General features: G+C 43.7%; 1 protein-coding gene across 1 annotated transcript in view; it reads left to right on the top strand.

Annotated features, from left to right (window-relative positions):
• Positions 1-16,659, top strand: part of CSMD1 (CUB and Sushi multiple domains 1) — a 1,645,367-nt gene that overhangs the window by 1,609,331 nt on the left and 19,377 nt on the right. The window contains exons 57-64 of the mRNA XM_040490416.1: positions 2,213-2,389; positions 3,702-3,881; positions 6,237-6,410; positions 6,700-6,873; positions 8,587-8,660; positions 11,566-11,677; positions 14,092-14,271; positions 15,575-15,619. Of these exons, the coding sequence (XP_040346350.1) occupies positions 2,213-2,389; positions 3,702-3,881; positions 6,237-6,410; positions 6,700-6,873; positions 8,587-8,660; positions 11,566-11,677; positions 14,092-14,271; positions 15,575-15,619 (1,116 nt within the window). The remainder of the gene's footprint in view (positions 1-2,212; positions 2,390-3,701; positions 3,882-6,236; positions 6,411-6,699; positions 6,874-8,586; positions 8,661-11,565; positions 11,678-14,091; positions 14,272-15,574; positions 15,620-16,659) is intronic.

Here is a 16,659-nt window from a genome sequence, read left to right as displayed (position 1 = left end):
ATTTTATTTTATTTTATTTTATTTTATTTTATTTTATTTTATTTTATTTTATTTTATTTATTATTTTATTGTAGAGACAGAGAGAGCATGAAGGGGGAGAGGGGCAGACAGAGAGAGAATCCCAAGTAGGCTCTGTGTTGTCAGCCCAGAGCCTGACATAGGGCTCGAACTCATGGACTGCAAGATCATAACCTGAGCTGACATCGTGAGTCAGACTCTTAAATGACTAAACACCCAGGAACCCCTTTTTGAGGGACTTTCTGAACATTAGGATGTCATTATCATGATGGGTATTCTTACCCTGACAACATATCTGTGTATAAATTAAGCTCGCATACGTTCACCTGTGTCTGCATCCTATTTTAGCATTATCTTTCACAGGTGACATTTGAAAATTGCTACACATTTTAATCGTAGTTATGGTTAGAATAAAATGTAAGAACATGGTTGTCTGGTTGGTTTGCTAAATTACAAATTGGATCAATACAAGTCTCTTCTCTGTCGGGCTTTTCACTGGTACATCAAACAACAAATGTCACATATTCAATGATGGATCAACATGTGTTGAATGAATGAGTAATTGTCTCGAAGAGTCCAGCCTCTGGGCTTTTGGCAACATGACATTTCGATTGATAGTGTAGCCATCACAAGACTTTTGGGCTTCAGATGTTCAGTGTTAAATATCATCTGCTTCACTATTGGCAAATAGACCTCATTTCAAATGACAGCCAGAAAAATGCTGAAAGATCCGTGCTAGGAAAGACTGTAAGTTCACACCAGATCCATTAGGGAAGAGGGTTGTGGTGGACTCATGTCTGTCATGGGCACAGACAGAGAAGCACCAGCATGCATGCTTTGTAGTTGTCAGACACGATCAAGTCCAACCTCGGGGTCAGCATGTTTTTCAGCACAATATGATCGGCGATTCCCTTCACGTCCATTACAGTGTCTCTTCTATACTATGTAAGTTTTGTAGTCAGTTTGTTTTCTTCTGTATTTTTTTTTTTTTTTTTTAGTATATACGTGTATCTTTGAGAGAGAGTGTAAGCAGGGGAAAGGCAGAGAGAGGAAGAGAGAATCCCGAGCAGGCTCTGTACTGTCAGCACAGTCAAGTGTGTGGCTCAGTCTCACGGACCTTGAGATCATGACCTGAGCTGAAATCAAACGTCCCATGCTTAACCGACTGAGCCACCCAGGTGCCCCTGTTTTCATCCACATTTTTAGAAAGAGTCTATCTTTGTTCTGAATGCTAGATTTGAAAGCGGCACAACTAAATAGGAAGGAGCATTTGTAAACATTCCAGCCATTCTCAGAAATGTTCTCAGGATACATTCTGCTGTTAGCGTCCAACGAAAGGTCATATTATTTCTATGTCTACCTGCTGTGCATCATGTGGGAGTGCTAAGGAGAAAAAAACACAATCTTTGTGATAAATAAACGCGAGTACAAAAGTCAAGAAAATCCTATTAAGGGTTAAAACCATCACATGATACACACCCAGAAGCCACTGAGCTTTCTGGGCTAAGAAATGTGCGAGGGGGGTACACTGGGCGTAGAACTGTCGCCCAGCCTTTCATTATTGCCATTGTTAGGAGGCATCTTAATGCCTGCACGGGCATTGGGATCATCTAGAGAGAAACAGAGTGCAGCCTGTCCAAGGCCACTTAAAACAGCCGCCGTTGGATAGGGTAACAATGTGGAGACCATTTTACAAGACAGTTGAAGTACTCACTCATACTCCTCAGGCATCACTTATTTTCCAAAATGAATTCTACAGATGTGAAATATGACCCGATTTGACCGGATTTCAAAAAAAAATCGGTTATTACGTGAAGGGAGTGACTTCTGAGTTGCTGGTATCAGATAGATCCTTTAAAAAAAATCCTTTTTAAAAAAAATGTTTTTTTTTATTATAAACATGTGAAATCCCAAAGAAGCAAGTCTTGGAATTTTCAGTGCTTTAATTCATCTTTTAATTTGTTTTGAAGTACTTTATGAAGAATACTATGAAAAGACAATTTTCACATTTGTAACTCATCGATAAAATAACGGTACAAATCATAATGTAAGATATATGTTCAACATCTTCATAGCAATAGGTCCTATTTTCTTAAAAAGAAACATGTCCTCTACGACACCGACAACCTCTGGTCTCTTGTATTGATCATTTTGGTAAGAGCTCACTGTGTTTCTGTGTTACTGTCGCTCACAGCCGTGTCCTGTGGGAATCCTGGCACGCCCACCAACGGCATGATTGTCAGCAGTGACGGCGTCCTGTTCTCCAGCTCGGTCATCTACGCCTGTTGGGAAGGCTACAAGACCTCAGGGTTAATGATTCGGCACTGCACAGCCAACGGGACCTGGACCGGCACAGCCCCCGACTGTACAAGTTAGTAACAGCTGTCATGTGGGCCGAAGGACGTCACCGGCTTGACCGAGAAAAATTTGTTTATTTGTTAAATACTTTATTGATTTTTTTAACACATGGCAAAAACAAGGTCTACATATATATGATGGCTCTATTTATTAGACAGTTTTAGATCTTTCTTCACCTTCTTATTGATATGGTTGAAAATATTTTCTTCTTTTTAACGTCTACTTATTTTTTTTTTAATTTTTTTTTCAACGTTTATTTATTTTTGGGACAGAGAGAGACAGAGCATGAACGGGGGAGGGGCAGAGAGAGAGGGAGACACAGAATCGGAAACAGGCTCCGGGCTCTGAGCCATCAGCCCAGAGCCCGACGCGGGGCTCGAACTCACGGACCGCGAGATCGTGACCTGGCTGAAGTCGGACGCCTAACCGACTGCGCCACCCAGGCGCCCCAACGTCTACTTATTTTTGAGGGGGGGGAGAGGGAGATTACATGCGTGTAAGCAGGGGAGGGCAGAGAGGGGGACAGAGAATCTAAAGCAGGCTCTGTGCTGTCAGCAGTGAGACTGAAGTGGGGCTTGAACTCACAAACCATGAGATCATGACCTGAGCCAAAGTCAGACATTTAACCAAATGAGCCACACAGGCGCCCCCAAAGCCATTTCCATTGGCCAGTGGGTTGGACGTTGGAAAATTGGGGCCACAAAAGTCAAGGTTTGTCCTCTCTGTAGAACATCTCGTTTGCAGAGAAATAAGAAAAGTGTTTATTCTCTGATCGCAGCCTTTGTCTCTGTCCTTAACTTTGTGATGAGAGTACCCACGGTACCTAATTAAGGACTGGACAAAGATGGCAGCCGGCATCCCCACAGCCAACCAGGATCGAATAGAAACAAGCGATTCCAAACACAGTGTCCCGACGACCAGTCAGCAAACAGAGGACAATACTGCTGTAACAATTTACTACTGAATCAATTTGGTTTGTTTTCATTAAGTTTAACTTTTTATTTATTTTGAGAAAAAGAGAGTGAGCATGGGAGGGGCAGAGAGGAGAGAGAGAGAGGGAGAGACAGAATATCCCAAGCAGGTTCTGCGCTGTCGGCACAGAGCCCGAAGTGAGGCTCAAACCCACGAACCATGAGATCATGACCTGAGCCGAGACCAAGAGTCAGACGCTTAACTGACTGAGCCACCCAAGCGCCCCACTGCTTAATCATTTTGAATATCAGCATAAGGGGAGTAACATGAACAGAAACCATAATGAATTCATTTAATGTTTGTTTTTGTTTTTGTTTTTACCTTTCTAATGCTTTTTTTCTTCTGCTCATTAGTTATAAGCTGTGGGGACCCAGGTACACTGGCCAATGGCATCCAGTTTGGGACGGATTTCACCTTCAATAAGACTGTAAGCTATCAGTGTGACCCTGGCTATCTCCTGGAACCTGTCACATCATCCACCATCCGTTGTACCAAAGACAGTACATGGAATAACAGCAAACCCACCTGCAAAGGTCTGTGTCATTACCTTTCTGGTCTTGCTGACACAGAAGCGTTTGTTGAATTCCATTTCACTGCATTTGCAAGCATTTATGATGTCCTCTATGTGCTAGGAATTCTCGTGACTCATTTGCAAATAAAATCACTGCCATTTTCTTAATACATTAATCTCAGCTTTACAGATGGGAAAACAGACTAGCAGAGTTAGTAAATGGCCCAGTGCACAAACCAAGATTGGGAGACATCAGCTCTCAAATGATGGGGTACAAGCTTTAAGTCTGTATTTTGAATCCCAGTGATGTCCTCTCTCTCGGTAAACATTGTTAACCCCAGATATATTAAGGCTTAAGGCAGGTATGATGGGGAAGAATAATTATAGGACTTTAAACGCCACTTAGAGAGAGAAGCCAGTCATCAAATAATGGCCGACCATGTTGGTACCATGATGTTCTGTGGGATTCGGACACTGAGTCTGAAGATGCCCTACAAATATAGAGGCGGTAGAAAAGGTTTATGACTTGGGGGTTGGACTTTGCAGGGAGAGAAGGTCAGGGAGACGCCAGTGGATGTGACTTGAACGATGTAACTGAGGGCTGGGCTTTGACAGTGAGAAAACAGTGGTGCTGGAGACAGTTGTCCAAAGACAGCGATCTGCATGGTTAGGGCTCCTCTGCCGGCACCGGAGAGAGCACGTGCCAGCTTCCTTATCAGCCGGGCCAGAGTGGGGCAGGAGGGGCACAGGGAGACAAGTGGGGCTTGAGCGTGGCTGGCCCCAAACAAAAATGCAGTGCCTGGCTCTTTGTTGGACTAGGAACCCGGACAGTTCTGGGGGAGTTGTGAGTTGGACCCTGGCAACTGCTAGTGAGGAAGCGTTCATCTTCAGTGGGCTCTGAGAGGCAGATGGGTCTTGGGGCTTGCGTGGACAGAGCTCAGTGTGAGGCCTCCGTGAGAGCTGGGTGCTCAACCACCTGGCTCCCTCTCCCTTCCGACATGGGCCTGTTGGTGGGCCACGTTTTCCCTCCTACCGGTGCGTAAGGATCGCAGAGGCTCCTGTCTTCCGCCAGCCATCATTAATGCTGTGTCTGTTGCAGGCGCTGGATAAACGTTTACTGAAAGTCACAGACTAGTGTCAGGAGCCATCTAGTCACATGACGTGCTCATGACAGCGACCAATAATTGCACTGGTCTCTGTGATGTCACATGCTTTTGTAGACTTTTGCTCCTCTTTTGAACAGCCAGTGCAGTTGGAAGGAACTCCGTGGGCAACCAGGCCCTTCCAGAAGAGACCACTCTCTCCCTCTGAACCTGTCTGGGGCTAGTCACCTCCTCACGTGATTCTGTGAAACCACGTCGCTCATTACTGTTCCCTCCTAGGGGACTTCTCACTTGATATCCCCTGTCTAGAGCACGTGTCCCCCCTACCCCCTCACGTGTGGACTCTCAAGAAATATTGGTTGAAAAAACTGAATAGATGAGAGATAACAGAGAGGCTCATTTCCAACTGCTGACTGTGCATGTGTGACTGTGTCTTCCGACGTGAGAATGCCTGAGTGTGAGCACGCAGAAGAAAATGCAGGTGAGAGTATACACCTGGGTCCCTTCTCTTGCTGCCTTCTGTCATTGGCAAGCCTCCTCCAGGGTGAAAAATCCAGAAAGCTCTTGGATCTTCCAAGAAGATTTGTTGATCGCAGTCCCCAGCCCCCTGCACTTCAGGGTAATGGCTAGGTTCTAAGGGGGCTACCTGGGGCCACGCCAACCACTCATCATCTGTGAGAACTGCATCCCTGCTCGGGGGCCCCACCGTCAGCTCATGGCTGATATAATACACTGGGCAGTGGTGTTCCACAGAATCTTCTTAACCATGCAAGTGCTTGGTTTTTAATTATTCGGCAAATGGATCCACAGCCTATGTCTTTCACATATTATATCTTTATGTGTTAAAAAAAAAAAAAAAGCTTGCCAACTATATATATAAATCCAGAAGTCTGTACTCATGTCATATAAGCAAGCCCAGATTTGTTTTGTTGTTGAGAACCATCATGAAAAGACATACATTGAATACGAGTATCTCTTCCCTTCTTGGCCTTGTACGTATTGAGAATGTCATGTTCAATCCTGCTTTCTTCCACCGTGTGATATGTTGTGACTTTGCTGTGCTCTTATGTACTTGATCTAAATTAATGAAGAAATATTGGAGAAAAGTTTTATTATCTCAATGTGCTGTCTTCCTCAATAATTCTCGTATTAAAAGAAAACAACCCTATGTAGATGTCCTTTGTGACCCGGGTAGAATTAAAACGTGCATCCTGTGAGTGTTAGGGTCGTGGCGGATGCTCCGGATGTTCAGTCTCGTCTCTTCTTTGAAACAGCTGTCACGTGTGGCCAGCCTCCTCAAGTACAGCACGGGAAGGTGGAGGGAGAAGATTTCCACTGGGGGTCCAGCATCAGTTACAGCTGCGTGGACGGCTTCCAGCCCTCTCACTCCGCCATCCTCTCCTGCGAAGGCCGTGGGGTGTGGAAAGGGGAGGTGCCCCAGTGCCTACGTAAGTCCCCCAGTGATGCTTCTTCCTGGGTCACGTTGCACTGGACCATGAGGAGCACCCTCAGCTCCCGGTGTGAGGAGAACAGCGACGTGTCCTCTATAGCCATGCTACCATATGCAAACGTTCACGCTCGAGACCTCCCCGCTCAAATGCGCATTCTGCCCCTCGGTCATTTCCCAGTTTAATAGTTGTCCCCAAAGATTTCGCAGACACTAGTTACACGACCCGAGTGGGCTGACCCGATGCGGCGGCTCCTATTGTTGGCTGACTGCCTTGTTGTCTCCAACAGCCGTGTTCTGCGGAGACCCCGGCACCCCCGCGGAGGGGCGGCTCAGTGGCAAAAGCTTCACCTATAAATCTGAAGTCTTCTTCCAGTGCAAACCTCCCTTCATACTGGTGGGGTCCTCGAGAAGAACCTGCCAGGCCGACGGCACGTGGAGCGGCACCCAGCCCACCTGCATCGGTAGGAACGTTGGCAAGACCACCCCGAGGGTGTTCGGGGGTGGGGACCGGCACGCTAAAATGGGATCGTTTGTGGCTTCACAGATCCTGTGCCCACAGATGGTTCGTTGGGCAAGCCCTCATCGGCTACTCCGATTAAATCCTACAGATCAACTTTGGACCTGAATTTAGATCTTGTTTCCCTGTCTGCACCTCAAGCGGCAGGGGCATTCTTTCAGGGAAAGACAGCTTTGTTGAAGACACTGTCATTGCCCTTCTCCAAAGCCACCATCACCGGGAAGACGGCCTGGCTGTTGTTTGGGCGTCGTCCCGTTGGTGCCAGTCTGTCTTCACTGGCCAGTCCCTACTGACCCACCCACACCAGCAGTGGTGGAAGGAGTCGGGCACGACGTTCTGGTGACCTTGGAATATGGCAACGAGACTTACAAGTCAGGAGACACTTTCCATATGATTTAAGCCCTGCCTTTTTATGTTGCATTTCTGTCTCCTAGAAAGGATTCAGACACAAGCTGTATTTGTCAAAAGTCAAATTCTTAGTGGCAGAGAAACATTACCCTTTATTTCTGTTAAGAGCAATTTTCTTCATACCTCATGGCTGCAGATTCATGTTGATTGATGAGTTAATTTTTTCACCAGCTGTACTGAGCCAAGGAGTAGATGTTCTGCATCTTTGTAGTAAACAATTCATGATCTATAGTCATGGTTTCTAAGAAATTGACTGATTACTACTTAAACACAAAGAGCTTCAGGAATAATTTCCTTGAAGCACTGCCTTTTTTTTTATTAACAGACATGTTTACTGCTATTTCATTTAAACCGTTGCTACACGGTTCCTATCTCTATACTAAGAAATGGTTTTCTTCCTTCCAATAGGTTAGTTTCTTTTGAAAACCATTTGTTTTGTAAGTTAGGTAATTTTTTTCATACGAGCATCTAGAGAGCAGCAAATAATAAAGCTACACGCTCCTCATTGCTCAAGTCCTACATTTTTGGGGAGAGAAATGTCACTTTTGGTCTACCATATGCCTCAACTTTGAAGCACTAAATATATTTCCCATTTTGAAGTCTCGAGGAAAATTAACTCAAGAAATTTGCAGTCACGTAATGGATGACTGAAAGGGATGACCACTAGTGAACTCCTTAAGAACCGAGGGATCATAATAGTTATTGAAGACAGCATATTAGTGGACCAACCAGTATACTTTGTCTGACCAGAAAATGGAAAAGGGTGTTCATTCTGATACAGAAAATAATACACAGAGCAATTTAGAATCTGATAAAGAACGAAAGAGGTATACCTAAAGAAGTCTGAAAAGAAGATGTAAATAGCAATATACTTTGATTTTTAACTTTAATGCAAAACATCTTACATATCTGCCAAAATATAATTTTCTCAATTTGTTATACTTTGTCTATTTTTAGAGAGAGAGAGAGAGGGAGAGGGAGGGAATGAGCAGGGGTGGGGTGGAGAGAGAAGGAGAGAGGATCCCAAACAGACTCCGGGCTCAGCGCAGAGCCCTACGCGGGGCTCGATCTCAAGACCGTGAGATCATGACCTGACCCGAAATCCAGAGTCGGGCACTTAACCAACGGAGCCACCCAGACCCCCCCCAGTTTTCTCACATTTTTATGACCTTTGAGTAAAAATGTTAGAGTCCCTAGAGTAACCGTATCTGGCGCTCTTTGTTTTGTTTTGTTTTTATGTGCACTTCAGATCCAGCTCATAACAGCTGCCCAGACCCCGGCACTCCACACTTTGGAATACAGAATAGCTCCAGAGGATACGAGGTATTCCATTTTTATTTCACCCTGTTTCTCTGTAAGTATAAAATGCAATTGACACTCGAACATGTGCGCATGGTTTCACGTACCCTGATTCATCGTATATTTGCGGAGATGCATTGATTCGGAGAGGATGCCCACGTGGTATTTTAACTGTCAAAATTGGGATAGCTGGATGCATCTTAATTCACACAGTAGCAATTGTCATATTGATTTCTACTTGAAAGTTTGCATGACGTGATGTTTTTTGTTCGCTGAACTGTCATGGCAGTTCTCCAGAGTGACTGGTCACTGAATAGCTACGCGTAACAATACCCTGTTCAGTGACCCGATGCATCATGGGCAAATAATACTAGATTTTAGAGACAAAAACAGAAGAAAACGCATTCAGCCTCCTCAGCTAGTAGGCTTACTTTGTGATATTTCTTTTCCATGCCACCTCTGTGTATGAACTATTTGCGTACTTGATACCACGTTTGACGTTCGTTTGACTTTTTAAATAAAAAGTACATTAACACGTTAGGTAGTATTAGAGGAATAACCAAAACTAGGAGGTAATGAACCTTGAAATAAAATGTTTCCACCATCTTAAGTGATCAAGTGACTTCACAGCTCGATGATGAGATGGCTTTGAAAGCCACAGTTAAATATGTGTAGTGCATTCAAGTTAGAGAGCCCACTAATTTAGAATAAAAAGCCTTTTTTCTTCAGCCACTTCACTGAGGCTTTCCTGAAACCTAACATATTCTTTCTTGGTTGGCTCTAACACACCTTGGCTACTTCCTGATGGCATTCCTACACCCCCCAGAGGAACTTGTCGTAGGTACCTATGAGGCACAATCTGGCGTATTTTATGTTAGGTGTCAAATATGGCCCAATCCTCAGGGAAATGCTTACTGGCGTGTAGAAATGTCATGCCACATATACGGCAAGGCCTGCAAATACTATACTGAGTAATGCTCTCACTGACTCCCCACGGGTTCCTTATCTGCCCTCAAAGAGCCCACGTGAAGTCCACATTTAGTGACTACACTCAGCATCCTATCCCTGGGATCTATCTTAAGAAACTAATAGGAATGGATAAATTTCTCACTCCTCTGATGACAAAATCAAGTTACACTAACAAGAATGATAGGTTGGATCCAAAAGCAAGATTTGCTAATACTTTAAAGACACAGACGCCATCCTTTAAGGAGATGGCTAACCCCGTCAGAGGAATCGTCCCAAAATGTTTCTTGTTTCTTCTTTTGTTTTCATCAGGACACATTAAGTTGTGAATATAACAGAGTTTTGTTTTCTTCAGCACTGCGTTCTGCAACGTGCTCACGCAGAGTAAGCCGCTTCGGTTTTAGAACATCCCTTGTCATGCTGTGTTCATTACACAATTTTAATGCTGCCCTCCAGTCTCCGGCGGGCCACGTCCCGTCAATTCATAAACACCAGGTTAATTTACAGTGATCAATCTGGACTGGCCAGGCATCTTCTGCTAAAAGATACTCTATTGAGAAGGGCACTGTCTTTTCCTCCGACCAGAACCTGATAGAGGCTCTCTCGTTTCTTCTTGCTAGTAAATAATGTCACGTATTTGCCAGGAGGTCCGATTGGGGTCAGTGACATCCTGACAAGGAAATTCGATGGAGGGTATTCCTGATAGGTGATGGATTACTCTTTACCCATCTCTGCATCTCAAATCCGTTATTCCTTTGCAGTTTAGGTAAATTTGATTTTTTTTTTTTCTGTATAAATTCCAATCTCTACTTTCAGGTGCCAGTGGTAAGGAACAGCTTGTTTATTTTTTATTTTTTTTTCTGACACACTTCATCACTATTCAGTGCAGCAACTATTGCCCCATGTTTTACTCATAGTTCTTCTCCCCAAAATCCCAATGAGGGAGGCAGGGACTGACCCAGATGGGAAGACACATGTAGAGGAATTAAGGACCTGGTTTGAATCCTCTGAGCAAGAATCAGGGTGCACTCTTCACCTGTGCACTTACATGGCTTCATAATTTATGCCTTAGGAACCCACTTGGTCCCATTCCGAACCACAGGGTACGCGAAGCTGCCTTCCAGGTGTAGACCACCTTTCTGTGAGCGTACTTCTCTTCCGTTTTCTGTTCTCCCCAACCTGCATGTCCCGGATATAAGTGATCAGTGACCAGGAGAGATCATTGATTCCCTTCAACACATGACCATCACTGATCCTCAAAAAACATGTCTACAGACCACTGGGAACCTTCCCTTCAAGGCATTTCCAGTTAAGTTGGGGAAGTAGATAAACATACAGGTGCTTCTAGGACATTGCAGTAAGAAGCATATGATGCATCCTTGGAAGGTCAGGAAAGAATGTGCAGAAGTGAAAGTTAGCAAGATACCAACAACTAAGGGGGGGGGGGTAGGGGAGGTTGCGAAGGTCTATTGGGAAGATACTTCAGGCATGCGGGTGGCAATAAAGAGTCCAAGTATCTGCTGCTTCAGGAGGATAGACAGTTTCGAGAGATTCTACGATAGAGCAGGAGCTGGCCAATCCCCAGCAGTGTCAACAAAAGCAGTTGGGTAAAGCCAACACCTTAAATAGGGATAGCAGGAAATAATGGAAAAGGGAAAAAAATTATTACAATCTGAAGACACAGAGGGCCAAAAGGAAAGAGAAAAAGCGTTCTTTCGTCACCCAAGTAAACTCCCTCTTAAATGACCACAGTTCTCTGTACCTGCCTGTATCCTCACCTCGTGCATTGAGCAACTCAGCCATAACACGCAGTTGAAATGTCCATGCTGGCTCAAACAATGGCCTGACATGGAAGAGAGATGTCACTCGCGTATCTTACCCTGGAATGAGCTTTCCGGCGTGATGACATTGTATCTCGCACGTCCGCTCCGCCTCTGAAGCCCATGTTGGATTTCCTCTCTAGGTTGGAAGCACCGTGTTTTTCAGGTGCAGAAAAGGTTACCACATCCAAGGTTCTACGACTCGGACTTGCCTGGCAAATTTAACTTGGAGTGGAATACAGACAGAATGTATACGTAAGTGTGATTTCTTCCACCGCAGCCAGCCACAGCCTATGTGTTCTCGAACCTCTGGGAGGCGTTTGCCATCAAGGGAAATAATGAGGAATTGCCTGATTTTTGTTTGTTTGATCATTTCTAATTCCCTAGACCAGAATTTCTCAGAGTTTGATTCCCTAGAACTAGCAGCATCAGCGTCACCTGGGAGTTGGGTAGTGATTAAAATTCTCAAGCTGTGGCCCCAGACTTTGGGAATCAGAAACTTAGGGGCTGGAACCCCAGTGGGAACAAAAAGGAGGGACAGCACACTATCATCACCCAGCTCTGTGGGTGATACTGGGGCACACTAAGGTCTGAGAACATGCCCTAAACCAAACACAAGTGAATGACATCGGTAACACTCACAGAAAGGAAACTTTCTTATCCATGCTATTATTCTTCTAGAATGTTTACATCAGATTATTAAAGAGAGGGTAAAATGGATCATGAAATATGTCATGATATTAATAGAAATATCTTAAATGTTATTTTTTTATTTTAGAGAAAGAGCGAGCAGGGGAGAGGGTGGTGGGGCGGGAGCGCCGCCGCCCGCGAGAGAGAGAGAGAGAGAGAGAGAGAGAGAGAGAGAGAGAATCTCAAGCAAGCTCCAAGCTCAGTGTGGAGCCTGAAATGGGTCTTGATCCCACAACCCTGGGATCATGACCTGAGCCCAAATCAAGAGTTGGACGCTCAACCGACTGAGCCACCCAGGCGCCCCTTAAACGTTATTTTTGAAGTCCATATGAATTTATCATTCAAATTGTTATGTAGGGTAACATTTTATTTTGTGACTTAATCATGAGAAATAGAAAAGATATTGTGGGAATGATTCATAAGTCAGTATTTCACCCTCTATCAGCTTAATGAAATAAAAAATTTTAATCTTACTGTGTTAAATAAGAGAATCAAAAAAAGTAGAAGGTCATGAAAAATTCTTTTAATGGTGTATAAAATGTGATTTTTGTGTATTTATCAGTATTATCAGATGTATATTTAATTCAAAGCTATCATCTCTAATACTCTAGTCAAATGATATATGTGGATATTATGTGTGCACAGATATGCATATATATGTGTATATATATTGGCATATAGACTTGTATGTCTGTGTATATGTACATATACAAACACGTGTGTGTTTGTGTCTGTGGATCTTGGAGCTTGCTAATATCAGGTATTCGTATGTTGAAAGTTTGCTGAAGCAGAAAATAGTATGATACTTAAAACAGTTGCATTCATAATTTTAATGTTGTCACCTTGTTTTATAATCATCTGTGAAGAAGTCCATTTCCTGAGACATACGTAAGAAGTTACTTGAGATTTAAACATTGCAATCTTACTTACTCCTAAATTACATTTTAAGAGAAGTAAGAATCTGTAACATTGCACTCAGCTTTCTAAACATAAATCAAATTTTTACCAAAATTATTGAATTAACTCAATAACAGTCTTGTTAGCTGCCATCAGACAAAAATCAAGGCATATTTCTTTTTTGTGGGGCAGGCTGTGTGGCTCAGTTGGTTGAGCATCCAACTCTTGATTTGGGCTCAGGTCGTGATCCCAGGGTCGTGGGATCGAGCCCTGAGTAGGGGTCCATACAGAGTGTGGAACCTGCTTGGGATTCTCTCTTTCCCTTTGCTCCTCCCCCTCTTGCACATGTGCACTCTCTCTTTCTCTCTCTCTCTCTTTCTCTCTCAATCTCTTTAAAATAAAAATTGAAGGGGTGCCTGGGTGGCTCAGTTGGTTAAGCATTCAACTCTTGACTTTACCTCAGACCCCGATCTCATGGTTCGTGGGTTCAAGCCCCGCATTGGGCTCTGCACAGTCCGTGCAGAGCCTGCTTGGGATTCTCTCTCGCTCCCTCTCTTTCTGCCTCTCTCCACCCATCTTGTCAGTCTCTTTCTCTCCCTCTCAAAATAAATAAACTTAAAAAAATTAAAATGAAATATAAATTTTACAAAAAGTGTATTTCTATACCTGTGCCCATCTGTGTGTTTAGCTTATAGGGATGGTCTTTTAAGGAAATGTGACATATCATTTATCTTAATAGTATATCAGAAGTGATCTATTTATTTCAGCGCTCTGATTTATATTCTAAATTTCTACACGTAATTAATTACACACACTTACTTATATGCAGACAGGGAGAGTAGAGAGAGGAGGGGGTAGGGAAGGAAGGATAGGTAGGGAGAGCTGGCAAATCCCAAGTTTTCATGATGTTAAAAGTTTCAGGGAAGATTGGGGATATTTCAAGATACCATACTCTCAATTTTAAGTTGCAACCTGACTTTGCAGCCACTTCCAAATTTTGCCGCAGTTCCTGATTTCTTTAGACTCTAACTCTATCTTACGCAAAGTGCCAGTGCTTCCTAACAGAACGCGTGCCGTTTCAGCCCACGCCTGCAGACAGCCAGAAACGCCAGCCCACGCGGACGTGAGAGCGATAGACCTCCCCGCCTTCGGTTACACCTTGGTGTACACCTGCCATCCGGGGTTCTTCCTCGCGGCCGGGTCTGAGCACAGGACGTGTAAAGCAGATATGAGGTGGACGGGAAAATCGCCTGTCTGTAAAAGTAAGTCGCTGAGGAGGGAGTGAACGCCCCTCCCTGCCGAGCCCCTAGCAGGAGCATCAACTGCCCATCGGGCTAGCTTCCGTCGTAAGATCCATAAGTAAACAGCATCATGGAAGTGATGTCGGTCACCCCAGCTGAATCTGTGCTTCATGTGGTGAGCTGTGTGTGTGAACGTGTGCGTAGTAAGTGTTTGGTACAACGGAGGCATAGTCTAAGTAGACATGTAGGTTTTACTATTTGCTAGTCACACTTGAAGCCGCAGAGAAAAGCTGTCTGCTTCAAGAAAAACATCATGCGCTAAAAGGCCAATAATACACACCATATTTTTGGAAAATGTCTTTTTTTTTTAATGAAAATGGGCAAATATCACCCAGGATTGGTGGATATATAAACGAAGCCGTTATTTTTAAGACCACAGGCTGTTTGGTGGTGGGATATACATCTGTGTATTCTTTACATTGGTTCAAATGACAAAAGCGATTGGCACGAAGGTGATGCATCAATTACCCACGTATTTGTGTACTTACAAATGAGAGCCCTAAGACAGGGTCAGATCTGATGACAGCTGAACTTTGAGATTCCCCACCAAACACAGATCACACACGCATCAAATACTACATGGCATAAACACTAAATATGGAGTGTGATAAAATCTGTGACTTTAGTTTTATTCTCTGGAAGCCTATTTATATTTCCAAATTAGGAATTCTTGTCTCCCTTGCCCTCCTCCATCAGATGCAGAAGAATGCGAACTTTAAAAACGTAATTTGTAGTTTGATGCAGACCTATAAATGCTAAGAGATTTTGAGTTAAATCCGACGTGATAGACCAAAGTAAACGTCCTGCAAGGGAAACAATTTGGTGTTATTCAGTATCTGTCGATTTGTACTTCCGTTGATTTGGGTGAGGACTTGGAAAGTCAAGAGAGGCTACGAAATCTTAGTTGTTCTGCATGCCACCTTTCACTGGTGGCTAGCATATCCCAAATAGGATCGAGAAAATGGATATCAACCACCCTCGTTTGCAAGGCTCTCTGTTGTAGCACACCACACAGACATGCACCTGTCACAGCTGCACTGCTTTTCACCATTAAGCTCCGTTTTTTTTTTTTTGTTTTTTTTTTTGACAAACACAAAGGATACTCTGCTATGAATGTAGGGGTTTAAATGGATATGTAGAAGACATTCCTATTTTGTACCTTCAAGCAATCTGGAGAAAGGAAAATTGCCTCAATTTGACATTTTTTCAAACTTATTCAAAAATAAGTGTTTTTGAAAATGACAATTTGTCTTTTTACTTGTAGGTAAAGGAGTGGGAGAAGTTAATGAGACAGTTACTAAAACTCCAGGTTTGTATTCCAGAACAGTCCTAGATCTCAACCACAGAAGCGATTTGTTCTCTACTCTGTACAGGGAAACAGATTTTAACACGCAAACTTCCGACTCCACTAGACCCTGAGTGGGTTAGCGATCCAGCCACCTAGCGCGCCGAGCCCACGCACATTTCTTTCTTTCCTGACGGTGGTTTGTTAACGGAATGACAACACTTTACTTAAGACGAGAACCTGCGGCACGATCACACACGGTTTCATTAAAAGGTGCCTCGGGCATTGTGTGGGCAGAAGCGGACCCGAACTGTTGACCATAGGATGTGATATAATGGAGAGCCTTATAAAGAGGGTTGCGATTCTTTCCTCTAAACCGGAAGCTGATGTGAATGAGGCATTGGGACAACGTCAGCTGTTTCCTTGAGCCGATCGGATGTAGAGCTCCATTTTTCCCCCCGTATCTCCATAATCCAGGCATCCTCTGCCTCCCAATGCTTTTTGTTGTATGTGGTGCCTTGCTAGATGCATCACACAGAAAATCGAAAGATGCAGTCCTGTTTCCTAAGCGACATGCTTATTGCTCCAAATCCTCTGTGTTATAAAGTTAGAGACTCTTTTCATCATGCATTGTGTCCCCAACTTACAATGTAAGTCAACCTTTTTTTTTTTAACAGATATAGAAAACTTGCGTACATATATAAGGTCATTTCCCTAGTAGTTTCCTTATTCGACTCTGAACACCGATCTTTTAGACAGGAAGGTCTGTCCTGACATCAGATGCGGAAACCGTATGTGTAACGCTCCCGTTGAGTCACAACGCTGTGTTAAAACACCGCAGTCTCAGCCGGGCCAACGTCCCGACACGATGAAAGGAATTTTTCCAACGTACGCCATGAAGTGTGAAAACTCCTTCTTAAAATCAGTATTCAAATGTTATTTACAAACCGAATACGGAAATCAATAGTCTTTATCCAGACAACATTGTCCTCAGTGAAAGGAAACACAATCTGTTGCTGTGATGGTGTGTTTGTTCTGTTTTTGTTTGCTTATTTTTTTGTTTC

This window comes from Herpailurus yagouaroundi, unplaced genomic scaffold (genome assembly GCF_014898765.1).
Source record: "Herpailurus yagouaroundi ecotype Mexico unplaced genomic scaffold, PumYag 181, whole genome shotgun sequence".
In the NCBI taxonomy this organism is placed as follows: domain Eukaryota; kingdom Metazoa; phylum Chordata; class Mammalia; order Carnivora; family Felidae; genus Herpailurus; species Herpailurus yagouaroundi.
Note: the sequence above shows the minus strand (reverse complement) of the source record. Positions and strands in the feature narration are given on the sequence as shown.